Below are 20,145 nucleotides of genomic sequence, written 5' to 3' on the forward strand. Positions count from 1 at the left end.
GCGGTGACGATGGCATGTAATTTTGGAGAGGACAGACATGAGCAAATAATTAATACAAAGGGACATAAACCTACTAGAGCGCCACACACAAGACATAAAACACAGGTACAAACACACGAAATCATTTGAGTGCACAAGTGTTTTTACACTGCAGAGGTTTCATTTTAATCGCGGGACTTATCTCGATCTTTTGTACTCTTTGATCGTGCTTCAAGATTTGTCCGTGATTGTTTCCATCCGAGGCAAAAACTGAGGCGGTAACATTTCATGTGGCGTAATTTGTAAATAAACACTGAAATCATTGTCTGCCGTGTTTTGTACTCAGAAAAGATTGTAGTCGTAACGCCAAATCTAATAAACTTCATTACAGTTGCGCAAGTGGAACCTTGTCGCGCTACATGTTTCTTTCCGAGCTGTTTATCGCGCGGGCACGTTTACCGCTCGTTCAATCGTGGATGATGCATGATCCCTGAGCAGAAATGAGATTTCCAGTTTTAATCAACCTCCAGTCGTTTCAACGTGTATGTAAACAGATACGGTCATATTTTGACACGTAACTAACTTACCGTAGCGACTGTCAGAGCACATTTTTAGCCGTGTGAGCTAACGTTAGGCTGCTCCAGCGGAAAGATCGCTCACTACGGTGCTAACGACTTTATCGGACTATAAAAGCGTGATGTTGACGTGCAGATTTAGCAGCTCCTCCTTAACTAAACAGCAGTGATCTTTACCACAGCCTATGATCTAAAATAACCTACAGTAAGTCAACGTACATTGTTTGTTGTGCATTTAAATTACTTAGCATTTTGTTTGAAGTATCATTTCGTTCGGCTTATAGAAAATATCTTATTTAGATTGACGCTATTATGATGATTAGAGTGTTTGTATGTATGAGGGTCTATCTACCCCAAGTAGATTAATGTTTTGGAATGACTCATATAATCAAAAAAGGTAAAAATAAACAAAATATGTAGAGGTGAGGTCAGAACTCTGAGGTGTCCTGAGTAAAAATGATTACTTAGTGTGCTTGTGTCAGAATTTTGACCTCAAAGTAATGATTCGTGTCTCATAATATTGACAGCTTAGTAAGATGAAATTTGGACCCTACCATCTCAAAATGTCTAAGAGATACAAAATTCTCTTTTTTTTTCTGTCAGAAATGGGCATCCTCAGTTTATGAGCTGTATAGCACAATGCGTATAATCTTATGGGGAACCTTACTGTCCTTGTTGCATCAACTTTATATTGTATTATAAGACATTATTATTTACCATTAGGCTTTCCACTCTCCCTTTTGTCCCCCCTAAGGGATGCCTAATGCCAGTGCCCGGCCCAAGCATTGCAGGAGGGCTCGACGGCGACGCAGGGAGGACCCTGCCAGGAATGAGCTGGTCTCCAGTTCCCTAGAAAGTGCCCAGCAGTGCCTGTTAAACCAAGACTATGGAACTGCGTTTGTGCACTACCTTCTTGTCCTCAACCTTGCACCTGTGTTTAAGGACTTTGCGAAGGTAATGTATGTTTGCACTACTCCAGAAACCTGTCTGCATATATTCACTGTCAAGCATGTACACACAAACCAGCCACAGTCATGGTCGCAGCTGTCTGTTTTGGCACCTAAACATGTGTGACCTCTCTCTTTTTTAGGAGTCCTTCAGGTTCACACTCTTCAAATGGACAGAGGAGCTCGACTCTGTGGGCCGCATTCAAGACCTCTTCGACTGTTACGAACAAGCGCTGGAACTGTTTCCTGCTGATGAGGTTATCCTCAACAGCATGGGTGAACACCTGTTCAGGTATTGTCCTCATCTTCTTCAAGCACTTGACCACTCCCATAATAACATAGTCTAGTGTTAGCATTATTTAGATCAGTTATATGCTTGTTTTTACTATGTTACGGCTCTGACTTTCTTATCCAGAATGGGCTTTAGAGACGAAGCCGCAGGTCATTTCCATAAAGCCTTGAAGCTGAGACCAGACTATCCAGAAGCCAGAGAGAACTTCTACCGTGTGGCCAACTGGCTGGTGGAGCGCTGGCATTTCTTAATGCTCAATGACCATGGGAGGAACCGGAAGTACCAGCAAGCCATCCAGAAGGCTGTTCAGAGCGGCTGCAGCACTGTACTTGATATAGGTACTGGCACTGGGATCCTTGGGTGAGATACTTTCCATGAGAATTTGGAAACTTTTTTTTTTTATTCTTTAAGTTAATGGAGTGTGCTTAATTTGGAAATCGAAGATCAGTTCTTATCAACCCAAACCCACACTCATATTTTTAAAAAAAAAAATTTATAGCTAGAACAGTACTTGACTGTTATTGTTCTGATTTCCTGGCTCTCTCTGTTAAGCATGTGTGCTAAGAAGGCAGGAGCTGCTGAGGTTTATGCCTGTGAACTGTCAAAGACGATGTATGAACTGGCCTGCGAGGTGGTGACTGCTAATGGGATGGATGGTAGCATCAAGATCCTTCATATGAAATCTCTGGAGATGGAAGTGCCAAAGGACATCCCACACAGGTACAATTCATGCCAAAACTATTTTACATTGAGCCCACAAGCACAGTGCCCTTTTTTTGTTTGCCCTGTTATGAAATCAGGAGTTAAGTATTATTTCTCCTGTTGTTCTATTCAATGTTTTGTTTTTCTCAGGGTGTCTTTGGTAGTGACAGAGACTGTGGATGCAGGCTTGTTTGGAGAGGGCATCATAGAGAGTCTCATTCATGCCTGGCACCATCTGCTGCTTCCTCCACGGGTAACTTGCATCATTAAATACAAAAAGGAAACGCAACTTTGCTCTCCAGTTGCTTTGCCACCGTGCGATGTTAACATTTGTATGAGTTCTTGGCACCCAAAATCAATTGCTGTTTGCCAGAGCTTTGTCACATTTCAAGGTGTGGGCTTGAAGGACTCCAGGCAATAAAATGTTTTAGCTTCGCAGAGAACAAAATTAATGAGGGCTTCAAGGCAGTCTTTGTCAGTTCACAGTGTTAAAGAAATCATGTTTATCCCAAGGAAGTTGCTTTTTAAACAGTCAGAAAAGTGGAGATTTCATTTGACGTGTTCTGTGATACTTGAGTTTACAGTACAAGCTGTGACAGTTCACAGCTGTACCAAGTCGTGTCATGAAAGGCATGTGTTTCTTGTCCTACAGACAGGTGAGAATGAAATCCAGGAACACTCTGCGACAGGACGAGTTATCCCCGCAGGAGCCACGGTGTTTGGTGTGGCTGTCGAGTGCCTGGAGATCCGCAGGCATCACAGGTAGGCCCTCGAGTCTGTCTGAATCCACGTGAGCAGCCCGTGTGCGTCAGATAAGATGTTTTCCTGTCGTGAGCTCATCAGGATGAAACTAATTGCTTTACAACCAGGTGTCACAGTCTTGGTTCTTAAAAACTTTTTTTTTTTGAGACAAACAATCAAAGGTGTCAGAACTGGTCTCATCATGGGATTGCTGTTTGTTTTACACAGGCTGTGTGTGTCAGAGGTGGGCGGTTTGTCCATGGCTGCTGCCGGAGAGCTCCGCAGCCCGGTCAGCTGCAGCTCCGAGCCAGATGACTCCATGGAGCCTTACACTACAGAGAGGCTGAGCAGACTGCCAGGAGGATATAAATCTCTCACTGCGCCATTCACAGCCCTCAACATAGATTTCAACAACGTGCAGGTGAGCAGAAAGAGTCTGTGTGGGCTACATTCAGCTCAACATGCGCTATATAGACAGAAGTATTGGGATGGGGCTGTTTTTCAGGGGCTGGGCCTCGGCCCCTTACTTCCAGTGAAGGGAAATCTTAATGCTTCAGCATGCCAAGACATTTTGGACAATGCTGTGCTTCCAACTATGTGACAACAGTTTGGGGAAGGCCCTTTTCTATTCCAGCATGTCTGAGCCCCAGTGCACAAAGCAAAGTCCATAAAGACATGGCTGGATGAGTTTGGTGTGGACAAACTTGACTGGCCCACACAGACCTCAACCCCATCCAACACCTTTGGGATGAACTGGAACACAGATTGTGAGCCAGGCCTTTTGGTCCAACGTCAGTGTCTGACCTCTCAAATGTTCTACCACATGAATGGGCAACAGTTGCTACAGAAACACTCCAAAATGTCATGGAAAGCCTTCACCAGAAGAGTGGAAGCTGTTAAACCTGCAAAGCCACAAAGCTGTCTATATATTTATAGTCTCTCTTGGTATAATGGTCAGGTGTCCCAATACTTTTGTCTATATAGTTATATCCTCCCATTACATGGCCATTACATTAATCCAGCTACTGTCAATTGATGTGTTTTGACTTGACTTAACCTCTTCGTGTTCTTCTGATATGCAGCATCGTGAGAAATCTGATATTCTTTGTGCATTTGTTGCCTCGAGTCTAGCAGAATAATGCTGTGACCGTGTGTCTTTTGGTCCCATGAAACTGACATATTGCCTCGCCTCACAGGCTAAACTTTTGCACGTCAGTGGCCACTTATTATTCAGCTGTAGGCCTGCGTTTATTAGCTCAGCGTGTAGACTTTGCAGAGTGGTGAGACAGTGTATATATCTGCCTGACATCACCTGTAGGACAATTTGTCGATATTCATTGCTAACAATATTTATTCACACACGTGCTGTAGGGAAACTTACTTCATCAGAGTGATACTCGGACTTAAGAGCGGTGCGGTACTGTTGCATATGCTTCAACTCGGCTTCAGGTTGATTTAAAAAAATCATTTTTTTAAATTTAAAATGTCTGTTACGTTTTGTTTTTCCATTTTGTATTTTTGCAATTTGAAATTCAAGGTGCCACCTTTACTCCTCTGACTTCAACTTTTTCTCAGCAGACCTTGAAATTTTCTGCAATGAGTGTTACTATTTAAATTGAGGTGATTTCGAGTTATTTTAAAACAGTCCCAGTTCGCTTGCAAAGTGGCACAAAAGAGAAGAACACTTCCTGTATGGCGGGTTTGTAATTCGTGGGATGGCGCTTGCTGCATTGCTTACCACAGTGTTGCGTCAGAGATGCGTCCTGTTGCCGCTTACCAGCAGCAAGGTGGGACAAGTTTAGTATCATATTGGTGTTGCTGGAATGCATGAAAATACAGCAGGTAATTGCCCACAGCTTTCATCTTAAAACCACAAGGCCATTAACGTCTAGACAGTCTTTATCAAATTCTCAGAGGCCAGTGACATTCACAGCTCCCTTTTCAACATTAAACTGTATGACATCTAATCGTATTTTTGTATTCATAGTGTATAATATCCCTGCGACAACTGCACTGTTTTCTTTAACTGGTTTGGTGACCTGTAGGAGCTGGAGGGGCTGAGCTCCAGGGAGGTGCAGACGATCCGCTTGCCTGTCGCTCAGGAGGGGGAGCTGGATGCTCTGGCTGTGTGGTTCCAGCTCCACCTGGATGAGGAGAGCAGTCTGTCTACTGGACCCCAGGAGGACACCTGCTGGGAGCAAGCCATCTATCCTGTCCATAGCACCAGTGGTAGGATTCAGTAGACATGTTTTTGCTGGTTTTAAGTTTGAGTTGTCACGAGATGCTCCGTGACTTTAGCGTGTTTAGGATAGCTGTAATAAAGCTTGTTTTATTTTATTTTCTGCTGAGCTTGTATTCTCTGCTCCCACTATTTAGCAAGCATTTCCACATCAGATCAGATGAGGGCAGCGTATCGCATTCGGCATTTTGTGTTGGATATTTCCAGGGATGCATGCAGGTCGGGTCTGTGTTCGTCACTGCAGCCTTCCGTTGACTTTTGGCCAAAGTTTATGGCTATTTTTAGTTGATCTCCGTGTAAAATAGTGACAATAATTTACAGTAATGACAGTAATATCGCTTTCACACTGGACCAAACCCCCCCACAAACAGCCACTGACATCTGACCCTTCTAATTTTGGTGTAAAAATGCTGCATGACAGTTAGCAGTGATGATACTGGTAAATATTTAGCTCCTTGAAAGTCCTAAACACCTGACAGTTTATGTCAGTGTAAAAATTCAAATACATTCACAAGACCAATTAAAGAAATATACCATTTTTATTATGTTCAAGGCTTGCAATAAAGCAGTTAATTAAAATTAAAATTGAATAAAAGCGTCCCTCAGCGCACTGTGTATTCTCGGTTTTCTCATTATGCCAGGCCACTGTGAGCTTAATCGGCACTGACGTGAGGTGACATGTTCCAGTTGGCATTGCAGCACATCATCTTTCAGACAGGCTTCAACAGCGTTTCACTGCGCCGCTAATTGGCGAAGGCAGCGTCAAGGGAGCCGCCACCTTTCCTGGTGATCACCAACATCCGTTTCCCGGTTGCTGTGAGGTGTGCGCCGTGATCGCCTGTGACACTCTTTAGTGTTCATGAAATTCTTATAGGGAATAAATATGCACACCCCCGCCCCCCCCCCACCCAATGCTTGTGACGAGCTGCACGCTGACACGAAGACATGAAGACATGAACAGATGTTATTCCTGTAGGAATCCTTTCTGTGCCTCTCCCCCTCTCTCTATGCACCCGCTCTCCTGAATCTCATTTCTCTGGTGGGCTCGCTCTCCTTTTCTTTTTTCTACATCGGCTGCTTCGTGCCACCGCCCCTCCTCTTTTTTTTTTTTTTAACCGCTTTTAAAATTTCCAAGTCAAATCAAGTAAGTTTTATTTATACAGCCCAGATTGGGGCAGCCGTGGCCTAGAGTTTGGACTCGTGTCGGAGGGTCGCTGGTTCGATTCCCTGACCGGACGGGCAGGAAAAATTTGGGTGTGGTGGAGTGATTAATGAGTAAAATGTTCCCCTCCTCCATTAGCTGGCTGATGTGCCCTTGAGCAAGGCACTTAAACCCCAATATGCTCTCTGGGTGCTTGATAGTGAGAGCCCACTACATGTAATTTGCTGGGTTAAATGCAGAAGACAAATTTAGTGTGTGAATGTAAACATATATATACTGCCAATGAAGCTGATTCTTAATTCTTCTTCTTAATTCACAATCTGTACACCATGTCAGCTTAGGATTCAGAAAAGTGTGACATAAATAATCAGTTTATTGTTTATTTATCTGTATTTATATTTTTTTTGCTTGTCTTTTCAGGTGTTTGCAAAGTTTTCTTTTTTACAGCAGGTGTAGTTAAAGTTTTTAATTGACACAGGTCAATGACTGAATATTATTTGACATTTTCTGATACTAGTGCTGGTATGATACCTTTTTACTGATGTCACAAGAGTGTCCTTTGATGCTTTGAGAGATTATTTTCAGCAGTGCTCTGTTTTGAAAGGTTGTCTAAGCACAACCTGTGAAAACATTTCATGTCCACAGCTGGCAGTTTTTTTTTTTATTTAAATCATAAACAACATTACAAATGTCACATACTCTGTGCTTCTTTTCAGGTTTTCTCCTGAAACCTCAAGACGAGCTGATTGTTGAGGTCTCCTGCCGAGATGCCTACCTGAGGCTCTGCAGTGTCGCTGTGCTGAGGGATGGGCACGAAATCCGTTTAGACAAGCGCCTGGATTCACAGTCCTCTGAAAAGCCTATTTCTAATAAGAACCCAGAGGCAGAACTGTGCAGTGCACTAGCAGGCCTTCAGACTGACCAGAATCAAACTAAAAACTTCAGCATGCTGGAATGTTCAGAAATGGCGCTCCTGAACAATCATGATTACCATCAGAGATTTTGCAGTGCGATGGCCAAACTCCTCTGCCAGCTGAAGGTCAGATTTCAGGGATCGGGTGTTCGGTCAGGCTCCACAGAATGTGACGACCTGCTCTATGTCCTCGACGTGTCGGAGGGCTTCTCTCTGCTCTCCCTCATCGCCGCCAGCCTCGGTCCTGTAAAAGCTTACAGCTCGGTGGAAAAGAACAAGCAGCAGGAAGTCTTAAAGAGACTCGCTCGATCCAATAACATCCCAGAACAGCATCTGGAGTTCTGGCTCAACCACGTGGAGGATGAGCAGGGGATGCTGCAAAGGCCGTCCAGAGAGAAGCTGTGGAGTGCCATCATTCTGGACTGCGTAGAGACCTGTGGTCTCATTAGGCAGAAGTTGATGGAGAAAGCTTCATTGGCCAGGTAAGGAGAAGCAGCCAGCGTGGGGCTTGGAGAGCTGTTTTAGAGAGTTTGTTTTATTTTAGTGCTGGACTTTTTGATTTTTTTTTTGAGTGAAATATGTTTTTGTGACCTACATGAGGTGTCTGCTGGAGGAAGGAGGACGCGTTTTCCCAGAAAGGATAGTGGTGCACGGTATGCTTGTGGAGTCGGACACGTTGCTGTTGGAAAGTGCTGTTCAGGGTCAGGAGCCAACGCTGGGATTCAATATCGCTCCCTTCATCAACCAGTTCACTGTAAGTCCACTTCTCTTAACTTATTTGTCATATTTGTTTTGCATGGAAAGATTTTCATTCTACTAACTAAGGGTCACTGCATGGTTTGCTGCAGGCTGTGCTGTGGCCTGTGATTCCTTATGTATTTTATAGTTTTGTGTTTTTTTGTTAATTTGTTTTTTAAATTCTGGCATAGCAAAGGATGCCAGATTATATCTTGCGCTTGCTTCTCTGTGAAAAGAAGAAAAAAAAGTTACATCTTGAGCAACAAAGCAGTAAAGGAAAGGTGACAGAGCAGATTGTAAAATGTCATGCTTATTTGGTCAGCGTGACTTTTAAATTAGAGCAGAAAAGCAGAATATTAAACGTTCTCGTCAAAGAGGGACGAACCTACTCATCACCCTGAAAATATAATAAAATGTGATGCACTACATGTTGACTGCTACTGTTTGACCAGTACTACTTGCCTATCTTTACATACACTATATAGGCCAAAGTATTTCGATATACCTCTGTATTTCTGAATACAGGTGTGCCATTTAGCTGTTTTTCAGGGGTTGTGCTGGGCCCCTTTCTTCCATTGAAGGGAAATCTTAATACTTCAGCATACCAAGTCATTTTGGACAATGCAGTGCTTCCAACTTTGGGGAAGGCCCTTTTCTGTTCCAGCTTGACTGTGCCCCAGTGCACAAAGCAAAGTCCATAAAGACATGGTTGGATGAGTTTGGTGTGGAAGAACTTGACTGGCCCACACAGAGTCCTGACCTCAACCCCACTGAACACCTTTGGGGTGAACTGGAATGGAGACTGTGAGCCAGGCCTTTTTGTCCATAATCAGTGCCTGACCTCACAAATGCTCTGCTGCATGGATGGGCAAAAATTCCCACAGAAACAAAACAAAATCTTGTGGAAAGCCTTCCCGGAAGAGTGGAAGCTGTTACAGCTACAAACTGGGGACCAACTCCATATTAATGTCTGTGTATTTAAAATGCGATGTCATTAAAGTCCCTGTTGGTGTAATGGTCAGGTGTCCCAATAGTTTTGTCCATATAGTATATGTCAATGGTTCAAATCCAGTATTAGTGGGGTGCAAGTGTATATATCTGTATATACACCATAAATCAGCTTATATTTGTGTAGACCTCACTTTTTTTGAACTGTTTATATGCCAAATTAGAGGATATCTTCTCAATCTGGAGAACACGGACTCTTTTCAAAAATCAATGTCCAGCTCAAAGAACATCAGGTCTAGAAGAACATGAACATTTTGTCAAGCTGAAACTTTTTCTTCAGTCTACATTACACGAGTTGCCTTTTGCACACTCACATCTTGTATTCTGTCTCATGTTGCTGAGGCAACAGTCAGTATTGACAGTTTTCACATACAGTGAGCTGTGTTTGTAAGCTTGCATCATTCACTTCTCAGAGTTCGCCCATTAGGTGCAAACGCATGTGGGTTTTGTTAAATATGATTGACACATATAAGGAATTCTGAGCACAAATTTTACTTGTCCAAGTTAATCAAGCAGCCTGTGCATCCAGTTGTTTTGTTTCCTACCATGTCTGTGTTGTTTTTCTTTCCTTCTTTCTTGAACAAAATATTTCATCTGGAATACCGATGGCCCAGGACTGTGTTTTCTTCTGTGCACTTTTCTTTGATGTATGCTACTCAGCTGCATTAAAAAAAACTGTGAAATCTCTTTGAATTTTTTTTTTCTTTATTTGGTCTGGAAATTTTCTTCTTTTTTTTTTCCAGCATCATGTTTGTGCTCTCATTTCGCAGCCCCCCCCCCCCTCAGGGGACGGTCGTTTGTTTTACCAGATGTTGTCTTTGAAGCCCTCGGTGGAGGGCACTTTCTAGCACAACTGTCACACAAGACACGACACACAACTTGGTCCAAGACATTCCTACCTGAATCCATCAGCACACATTACATCAAGCACATCAAACAGCAGGCTCTGAGGTCTGCACAAGTGTGACAGGGAGGAGGAAAGATTCTTTTGTTCTGCAGTAAAGGAAACAGCGACACTTTCTGCGCCGCCACTTTGCCCCCCCCCCCCACCAGCTTTTTTCAGCTGCCCTGCAGCCGTGGCCTGTTTGTCAAGTTTTGAAGAGTTTGAAAATTGTCTTGCCAGTGTTAACCAGTGATTGAGTGTCTATCCACTGACACTGCTGCAAATTAATGTGGATAAATAATGGTTTGTGAGGGCGACTGCCAACAGCAGCGTGTGATTTTTAATATGCTGCAGCAGTGGTTCTCTTTCTCTTCTTTTAAGGTCCGAGCGCCTTTTCTGAAGCTTTTGTTATGTTAATCATTATTAATTAATCATATACCTCTACATTCTTTTTTTTTAACTGTTTTTGCACACTTTTTGCACTCCTCTTCTTCTTTATATCCTCAGTTACAAACTTGTTAACTTTTGCATTTGAACAAAAAGTGTGAGAGAAATCCATTCCCCCTCTCATCTAGGTAGCTCTTCCTCCCTCATCGTTTATAACACGTACTTCCTTACTGTTAATGTCACCAGACACTCTTCTCTTTTATCTGCTGCACACCACTCAATAACGCTGCATTTATCTTTTAGGTACCGGTGCATGTGTTTTTGGACTTTTCCACGCTGGAGTGCAAGCATCTCAGTGAGTGTGTGGAGCTCTTTGTTCTCGACCTAATGGATGCCACTGCAAACTACACTGAGAGAGAAGTAAAGGTGAGCTTATGAATCTAACTGATAGGGATTCAGATAATGAAACGGTCTTTAAAATGTCTTTACAATAAGAGTAGTAGTAGTACTTAAACACATGCATTAACCCCAACAATACAAGCAAAATTCCTACATTCAGCTCAGAACTGCAATTTAAATTTTTAGACATTAAACAATGTGTCATGCAACAGTTTTGGAACATTAAAATACATTCAAACATTCATCTCCACAAGGACTGAAGTAGAAAGAATCATGATCTACTTACATTTTTTTTGCATGCATTGTATATTATTTTTAAACAGAAGTAAAACATGATGTGATTTACAAGTTAAGAGGCTCAGAGTACAGTTTATGTATAATAGCTGACTATTCTTATGTGCCTTTAAGTACCTTGTCATTATCACTGTTTCCCAGGTCCAGGCTACCTCTGCAGGCAGAATAACTGCAGTTCCCTTCTGGTACGACATCTGCCTGGACCAGGAAATCAGCGTCAGCACCCTTAGCCAGAACTCTCACTGGAAGCAGGCGGCTGTTGTGCTGCAGAAGCCTCTGGAGGTGCAAGCCGGAGACTGGGTGCACCTTGCTGTGAAGCTTCACAAGAGCACCATGTCCATAGCAGCCCGTATTGAGAACGGCCCCAAGCCAATGGAGCAGTAATCTTCTGCACCGCGGTTTTGCAGCTAGCTTAGTTTCAATGTATTTTACACCTTAGTCCAATATGGTATTTACACAAATTATATACTGCATTGTGGTATTATTTGAAGGTTTACCTCATCCAGCATCATTTTTATGTCACAATGAAACTTCAACTAACACTTTTATTTCAGAATTGTGCTGTAAGATCATAGGACATTGATAATTTGTACTTTATTTGTAAGTATATAACTATTATAGTTGTCTCTTGATTATGGATGCAATTGTTTTTGTAAAGATGTTTGTCGATATCAATAAACATATTTCAACAATAAACGTGGAACATTTTCATAAATGCAAGAATAAAAAGAAATCATTGAGTGTGTAGTTAATCTGGTTTATTGAGGAGACTGTCAGAGATTCAAGTGAATTAAAATGTGGAACATTTAATCGTGTCAGATTTATTTAGAAAAATAAAATCCTTTAAGGCAATGCCGGACATGATGCTGTTCATATGATACACTTGTGTATAATCTGACACAAATTGATACCCTACACTGTACATTGAAAACATGTCAATATCCCTGCCCAAATCCATGGAAGTCACAATGATGAAAGAACTCAAAAAAATATATATATATCCATGGGGAAAAGCAAATGGCTTAGGCGCAGTACAGCTGCAAAGTTATTCAAGCTCACAGGTTAAAAATAACGGAGAATGTCTCATCAGTTAAGATGAATAATAGCTAATAATGAAAGAAGAACGGACCCCGGAATATAAACTGATGTAGTGGATAGACTAGTCCCACCACACATAGAACAAGGCAACTGAGAGTACTAGTGACCAAACTACAGTGTGAACTGTATGCAGTTTAGTACAGACATATGAATTAGAATGTGCTGATTGTACAGTTTCAGACTGAATTATGTACATTGCTTTAATAGTTAAACAGTGCTTATATTACCTACTGAAACCCTTTAGAAATACTGTATTAATATTGACTCTGTAGTGACGTTACAGTGTCAGTTTAGACCTGCCTTTCAGCAGGCGTAGCTCTAACATACTCTTGACTGTGCATCCCAAACTCCCCTCCCACCAGAATATACATCTTCTGCAGGCTACGACGAAAGAGTAGACGATTGTGGACATCTTATGTGCTTTAGTGTATTTTCATTATTCGTTTTCACTTAAGAGTTGAAAACACTACAAACAATAACGCAGCCTGCAGTAATAACTGTAATTTAAAAGTTGCATATTTCTCTTCTGTCACATCTGAGATCACGGTATGACACAAAAATTGTAATGATCACCTCAATCATTATACCCTTATCATTTGGAAATATACACATGCAATGAGTCGCTCTGACTGCAGAAGACTTAATGTGGTGTCTCATCTTCAGGAACATCTCAGTGCAGACCGGGTTCTCTTTGGGATGCAAATTAAAATTGATTGAGAGTCCAATTACAAAGAACTAAAAACAGTTCTAGAGTCTACTGAGCCATATTATTCACTGGTACAACAAAACGGCATAAAATGTTCTATAAGATTATCTACAAATGATTTCGTGCCATGACTGTACTGAACATTCGTAGAGCTGTCACCAGCAGAGGTCCATCTGGTTTTGCATTTGTTTGGCAAACTCACTTATTACTTTGATGATGTGCCCTTTCAAACAACAATTTTGCTTAATGTTGCATCCGAACAGTAATGTCTGAAGGAACGTGGCGGGGCTGTAATTAGGTCCCGCACAACCATGGTTGGTACCTTCTGTTGCTGACATCAGCCTTAACGATGGGCTAGGTTATCACGATGAGATCTGCCTCTGCTGGTTCTTTGGTTTGGTTGGTCCTTTCTTCTTCAGGTGTAGCTTCACATCCTTCATCCCAAGAGGCAGCACTAAGCCCAGCGGGGGCTGACAAAGAGTGTGGCGCGGGGGTTCTGCCCAGGCCCTGGTATTGACCTTTAGGTGACACTGGGTTGGATGCAGCCTCTGTGATGGCGTCTTGGGAGGCAGAAGAAAGCAGGCCAGATCGCTCACCAGCATTCTCCGCCTCGCCAAAGTATGACTTCCTTGGACGACCCATAACTGTTCTCCCTGTCAATGAGGACAAAAAAGCCTTAATGATCTTCTTGATATTGGAGCGTATGCCAGAGATACAGTGAATACATAACTGTGCAGGTAGTCCAGTAGCCAGGAGGCACCTACCAACATTGCGGACTTGCTCAGAAATGTCTGCTCTGACATCAGAGATGTCCCACATTGCCATGAAAGAGTCAAAACAAGAACCTTCTTCATCCTCCTGGATGTAAGGCTTGTAGGTGAAGCTAAAGTGATGGGCAATGGCTGCCAGAAACATCTCCACACAGATGATGAAGTCCTGGGGGAAATGAGGGAGTTTGGTCTGTTCAGTTTCACTGGTGAAAGTCAACTTAGAACAAACCCTCAAAGAAATTCATGACAGTTACATTTACAGTTATTTGATATATTAACTCTACTGATGTTAAGATCAAACGCACCACATGAAATTATTCTTGCACATTAGTAATTCTTACCAAACACACTTGAACTCACCTGTAAGCCGGTAGCTACAGCCTCCACACTTTGCCAGTCCCACGTCCGTTTTTCTGAAATGATGCCCACTTTCACCAGCAAAGCAATGACCACGGCTTGCCTGGAAGAGTTTCCAAATAACCACGCTCAGTAGACAGCAAAAAATCGGATCATTTTATCCATATAAACAGATTATAAGGACATTTCACCAGCATAAAGAGTGTATACAAGCAATACAAAAACAGTTTATACACAGTCGGTCGTCTCATTAGGTTTGAACACAAAGAATTACCAGAAAGAGACGAACACCACCATTTTGACACACAGGAATTTTCCCACTGGTGTGATTGGACTCAGTTCCTCTATCAGAGCCCGGTAGAACAGCACCAGGCAGTACATGGCAAACTGGATCAAGAGTAGACACACAGAGAGAAACCTAGTTTAAAATTCACATCCATCTTATGATTTGACCTGCTCCCAGGCCAAATTATATTCAGACACATTTAAAAAAAGAACTCAGTAGCAGAAATACCAGCTGGGACATATTGTTGAAGATGACCAGGTATGTCCAGGCATTTGTGGAACTAAAATTGCCTTCATCATACACGTCACACAGCTGACAGATCCTAGGAAGAAGAAGAAACAGCCACAACAGACATCAACACAATTACCGGACTAAAAAATTGTGAATGGTGTTAGAGAAAAAGAACTAAGTGCATGTGGAGCGGAGATTACTTACAGGGCAATCACTGTGGTGACAGGTCTCACAACTGTGTACTGCAACACTCCCAATTTGCATCTCAACAGTAAAACTCTGCAGAGGAAATATGTGATTAGAATTAAAATTTGGTTTCAAAACATGCCCATTTGCTGATATCAATGAAATCTATTAAATTTGAAATCAAACCCAATCACAGACATATTGTTATCAGATAACAGCATCCCTAGTTTTCCGACTGTTTGAGCATGATCCACGGTTTCCACATGCAAATGCAATCAAGGGTTAAACGTTTTAACGTGATATGAAACACAAAGTTAATAAATTAGGCTGATGCTGCTGGTGTTTAGGATTAGAGTTAACAAGTAAACAAAACTGATCTTGCAAAAAAAACCAGAACAGAACTGTACTGCACTGAGAAGTTAACTAATTATAGACGCTGCCTGACTGAGGCTAATTTGAAACTGGTGACAGTCATTGACTTGTTCACGTTATTAGCTGGGAAATAAAACACATCTCTCTCAAAACTTCAATGTCTGAAGAAAAACTCAAACAAACTGCAAGTAAAAGACACAAGCAAGTCAGCACTAAACTTCTAACTGAAATCAATCAATTCAGGAGATGCTGACAGCTCATGTTGTACAGAGACCACTTAATGATTTTGTACCAAATTCAAGACCTTGTGTTGGATGCAGACAAAGCACTTGTATGGTTGCATTATGTGTTGGCTGCCAGATACTAAGGTGGGTCTTTTAAAAGTGTCATAAGTCTGAAAGAAACTTACTCTCCCATTGGCCAGGGCGGGCAGCAGCAGAGAGGGGGCAGGTGTTTCTGCTGCTCCTGGACCTCTAGCATTAATACCAGGTCGGGATACTGATTTTCCAGGTAGTTAAGCAAGAAGGTCATGAAGTTGTAGATAACGTAGGCCTCGTAGCACTCTCTGCATGTGTCCACATAGATGGCAATACCAGGGTACTTTAATGCAATCCACTGAGAAATAAAAAAGAGACGGATTCCATGGACAGATTCTTTCAGTTTTACATGCATATAAGTTATGTGTTGCACAATGGCTTCGATTATATTGTACACAACTCACACTGTCCAAGCTGTAGATTGGGACCATCCATAATATCCTAAAAACAAAAAAAAAAAAAAGAAAAGACATAGTGACACGTCACAAAGACAATGAAAAATCTGTTTAAGACTACTGTTCATGTATGACATGACTGCTGACATCTTTACCTAATGATAGGTTTCTGAAGCTCTGGCTGAGTGTAGTGAACCAGATGCTGAAGGATGCCCCATAATGATATGGGTATGGTCATGAAGACAAATATCCCAGCAATGAACCATGCTTTATTATGAGTGCCAACCTGTCATTATGTGGAAAGAAACAGTTAACAGTTAACTTATCTATGTACTTAAGTCTGGAAAACTACCATTTTGGCTACCTGGAAAACAATTATTTTATTTTTTTTTTTACCCTTAACATGAAGTCAGGGACGGATGCAGTATTCAGACCTCAAGTAAAACAGCAATGCAACTTTATAAAGATACTCAAGTCCTGCACTTAAAGGATATGTACATATGTGTTATCAGCAAAATTATAGAAAGTAACAGTACTCATAATACAGAATGGTCACTTTAATGTTGTGTCCATATTATTTTCAGTGACTTTTATTACACAGGCATCAATGCTTGAATTGTGTTTTACTGTGGATCAAAAACTGTTCTTGTCACCTACTAAAAAAGAAGATGTTGAAGACTCATTACAGACTAAAATGACTTGATAAGACCATGTTTTGCAGCGACCTATGGATCATATTTAATAATATGTTCTGTATGAATCTATAAGTCAATCAGCATCTGTTTATTAATCTTTTTATCTGTTTATTAATCAGCTGTTCCAACTGACCTCTGACTTCTGCAGTTCCCAGATGCACAAGGGCAGGACGACTAACAGCAACAATATATACAGCACAACGACCAGCGGCCGAATCCATCTTCTCCAGCTCCCACAGGAACAAGGCATGTTGACATGAAGACGCCGTCAGGCCTTTCACAGTGGCCGCAGGTTCAGTGACAAAACAATTTCAAGAAACGCTGCTAATGCTCGACACATCTAACGTTAGCTTCGCATTGTTATACTCTCACCGGCTCACCGAGACCTAAAACAACCCTTCAGCAGTGTAAATGCACGCTGGCTCTTTCACAAATGTTAAGTTCCATCAGAGAGGACGAAGGAGCAGCTTAATTACCTGCTCATATGACTCGATTTACTGCCAAGCTAGACTGCTACCATTAGCTTGACATCTGTTTCACCATGTAAACAAACAAAGCACAAGACCCTGGTCTGAACCGCTGACAGTATTTCGAAGTCGAACGCAATAAGATAAAACTCTGACAAAAATGGATTAAAAATAAAAATAGATTTCGCTACATGTAAAAGTCTTTATAGTGGATTCACGTTGGTAAAAGTTTCCGAAAAGTAATTGCTGTTGAGTCTGTACTTCCTGTGGCTGGCGTCAGATATTATCCCGCCTACAATGTAAAATATGATTGGTCGTGTCGTGGCAATAAACCAATCGATGAAGAGCTACGTTTGTTAGGTTGCGCTGACGTTGGTTTGTAGCCAGTTTGGTTGCTCTGCATTGTCATCATGATTTGTGCTTTCGCCAGCAGATGGCAATGTGCATTAACATTTACCAGGATACAAGAGCTAAAATTACTTGGGCAGAGTAGTTGGAAAAAAAGGCCCCGGACTGGTCAAAATGTTTTTTCGATGATGTTCTTTCCTATAGTGTTTTATGGACCTTGTTTAGGCCAGCCAGACCTTGTTAAAGTGTGACTTTTTGTTCAATCCGGTTATGTAATTGTCTACTTACTGCTAACATTGAAACTTCAGGGCAAAAAATTGTGCATGACACATAAATAAGTCTGTATACCTTGACACCACTCAAATATAGCTGTGTGGACAACATTTTTCATTATAGATTCAGTTTTTACAAGACATATTTTTGTAAATTTGGACAAATTTGCAAGATATTTGAAAAATTCATGTGATAGTTTTGCTTTTCCTCCCTTTTGTATATTTAGTTTTTAGTTTGTTTACCCAAATGGAATCTTTCAGATTCCAAGATTAAGATCAGCAATTCTGGGCTGAAATTGTGCAGAGCATGTCCTCTTGTCCGTCTTCAGTTTCTGTAGATTCAAAATGTTGTTTTACTTGTTACATTCATTTTTATCATTAGAGAATGATACGTAATAATGCTTGACATTAATTTACACAGAAAGTTATGATAAAAAAAACATTCCCCCTGTTTAATGATAAGTTAGTTTAATCAGGAGAACAATAATGACACAAAGTTTCAGTGATGGTTTACATAAAATGGTCAGATTTACTGGCGAATAAAAATAACCAACATCCATCACTCTCTGCAAAAAAGCATTTACCTCAGAACTCCATTTACAAATAGCCCTGTTTATTAAAAGGTTTTTGTTGTGTATTTTTTGTTTAATTTAACTTCTGGATCAGCAAAATAACCAAAACATCCACGAGAACCTCCTTCTTACCTTTTGCTCTCATGCGCACGTGTATGTGCGCACACTTCGTATCTGTGTGTCTTTCTGTAAAATGGGTGGAGGCAGAACTTTCCTTTCTGTTGCACCATGTCTCCACTGCCCCACAGTCACAGAAATCACTGGTTGTAGCAGGACAGATTGTTCATGAATTTTGAATTAATCCTTTTGGCTTTTATGAATTAGAAATAGTCTTTGCCACAAGTGGTGCAAGCGAGTGCCATGGTGGATAGCTTGGAGGGATTGCCATGCAAAGTGGCGTACAGGGTGCAGCCATGTAAGGGCAGGGTATATAAACATGTGCTGTGTTTGATCAGACCCAAAACATATTTTAGCATAAAGGATATTGCGCTCATTATGACTCACCCAATTACAGCCTTAACTATAGGGTGAGGTAACTTATAGACTATGTGTCTTTCAGGAAACACATAGAGGGGATAAGCAGAATGGATACATCTAAGGAATAATAATAATCAATGCACAACGAAGGAGGAGACATACTGTCTGATTCCCGAGATATAATGTAACAGCCAAAGTGCACCTCCTTTGTCAGAGGAATACACAAGTCTGCAACTGTTCGACAATTACTTATTCATCTTAATACGCCTGCCATAGGCCTTTGTGTTAGGAAATGTTCAGGCTCACTGAGGGTGTTCACTTCAGTTCATCTGTTCCTGAACAACAACATAAGTGATGTGGAACGGAGCCGAAGAAGATCTTCAAAGTCATACAGTGTGATCAATAGTTATTTTATAAACACGAGTTGCAGCTTCACTTTATGTTAGTCTGAGTACTTTGAAGAATAAGTCTGATAATATTCTGTTTTTCAAATCCCATGAAAACATGAAAAACCTGTAATAAATTCACAAGTATTGTCTGCGTACTCTCATGAACATAGTTTATTTTGAGTCAGTACTACATACATTGTCTGGTCCTGAAAATAGCCCCCGACATATACATTATTTACTCACTTTTAACACTAAATACAGATGTTTTGGGAAATTATTAAGATCTCCAGGGCCAAAAGGAACTGCTGGGCCCAATTACACCAGTGTCCTCACACTCTCTGTGTGTTGTTTAAATAGGGAAATACGACCTGGCCGTGCTATTTGGAAATTTGATTGAATAAATACAAACGTAGTTTTGGAACATGCAGTATATTGCGATGACCTTTCTGCTTATGTTGTTTGCTAATCTCTTTTTCTTGTCTGCAGTGGATCTGAAGGACATGATGTGTTCCATCAGCCGGTCCAGCGGAGATCTCCTCTTCTCACATATCTTCTTGTAAATGATTTCACTTCATTATTCAGCATGCTTCAGTTTTTCCCAAAATCTGAGGCAAGCAATAATATTATATCCACAAAACTTGAAATAATTATGATGTAAAAATTTGATTTTAACACAATGATTTACTTTAAACCCTTAAAAGAAGGACCTTATCATTTTCAAACAAAGTTTCAGTTAATTTAGTAAAAAACAGCTGACACATTGTAAACTCAGAGCTGGAGTCTGGAGGGTTAGTTATCCCCTTTGCCTGAGATTAGCATTGGGGACATCAGACTCTCTCACTGAGTTTAATTCATGAATTAAACTCTGATAACTTATTATGTGACAGCAACAGTTAGATATACTAATTTCTATGTTGTAGCAACAAATTATTTCATTTTTGGCTAATT

General features: G+C 41.1%; 2 protein-coding genes across 2 annotated transcripts; one reads left to right on the forward strand and one right to left on the reverse strand.

Moving 5' to 3' along the window:
- The first annotated feature begins 325 nt into the window (after nt 1–325).
- prmt9 (protein arginine methyltransferase 9) lies at nt 326–12,006 on the forward strand. Its single transcript, XM_046415526.1, has 13 exons — nt 326–759; nt 1,309–1,508; nt 1,645–1,793; nt 1,917–2,153; nt 2,346–2,513; nt 2,646–2,748; nt 3,148–3,257; nt 3,465–3,657; nt 5,282–5,465; nt 7,354–8,032; nt 8,151–8,304; nt 10,870–10,992; nt 11,401–12,006. The coding sequence occupies exons 2-13, from the start codon at nt 1,311–1,313 to the stop codon at nt 11,641–11,643; spliced, it is 2,541 nt and encodes an 846-aa protein (XP_046271482.1). The 5' UTR covers nt 326–759; nt 1,309–1,310; the 3' UTR covers nt 11,644–12,006.
- Nucleotides 12,003–17,425, reverse strand: tmem184c (transmembrane protein 184C). Its single transcript, XM_046415534.1, has 10 exons — nt 16,806–17,425; nt 16,133–16,263; nt 15,987–16,023; nt 15,675–15,880; nt 14,912–14,986; nt 14,705–14,798; nt 14,465–14,577; nt 14,194–14,293; nt 13,828–13,999; nt 12,003–13,716 (listed from the first exon to the last, which is right to left on the reverse strand). The coding sequence occupies exons 1-10, from the start codon at nt 16,920–16,922 to the stop codon at nt 13,418–13,420; spliced, it is 1,344 nt and encodes a 447-aa protein (XP_046271490.1). The 5' UTR covers nt 16,923–17,425; the 3' UTR covers nt 12,003–13,417.
- Between the last annotated feature and the right edge of the window lie 2,720 nt (nt 17,426–20,145).

The sequence above is a fragment of the Scatophagus argus genome, chromosome 2, assembly GCF_020382885.2.
Source record: "Scatophagus argus isolate fScaArg1 chromosome 2, fScaArg1.pri, whole genome shotgun sequence".
Lineage (NCBI taxonomy): Eukaryota > Metazoa > Chordata > Actinopteri > Scatophagidae > Scatophagus > Scatophagus argus.

Excerpts from the sequence above, each read along its gene's own strand:
- prmt9 (XM_046415526.1), top strand. The coding sequence starts at position 1,311 with ATGCCTAATGCCAGTGCCCGGCCCAAGCATTGCAGGAGGGCTCGACGG. Across the intron at positions 2,154-2,345 it reads ACTGGCACTGGGATCCTTGG|CATGTGTGCTAAGAAGGCAG; the intron begins GTGAGATACTTT and ends CTCTCTGTTAAG. Across the intron at positions 8,033-8,150 it reads GAGAAAGCTTCATTGGCCAG|GTGTCTGCTGGAGGAAGGAG; the intron begins GTAAGGAGAAGC and ends GACCTACATGAG.
- tmem184c (XM_046415534.1), bottom strand. The coding sequence starts at position 16,922 with ATGCCTTGTTCCTGTGGGAGCTGGAGAAGATGGATTCGGCCGCTGGTC. Across the intron at positions 14,987-15,674 it reads CCGCCCTGGCCAATGGGAGA|AGTTTTACTGTTGAGATGCA; the intron begins GTAAGTTTCTTT and ends TTTCCTCTGCAG. Across the intron at positions 14,294-14,464 it reads GTGGTGTTCGTCTCTTTCTG|GCAAGCCGTGGTCATTGCTT; the intron begins GTAATTCTTTGT and ends AAACTCTTCCAG.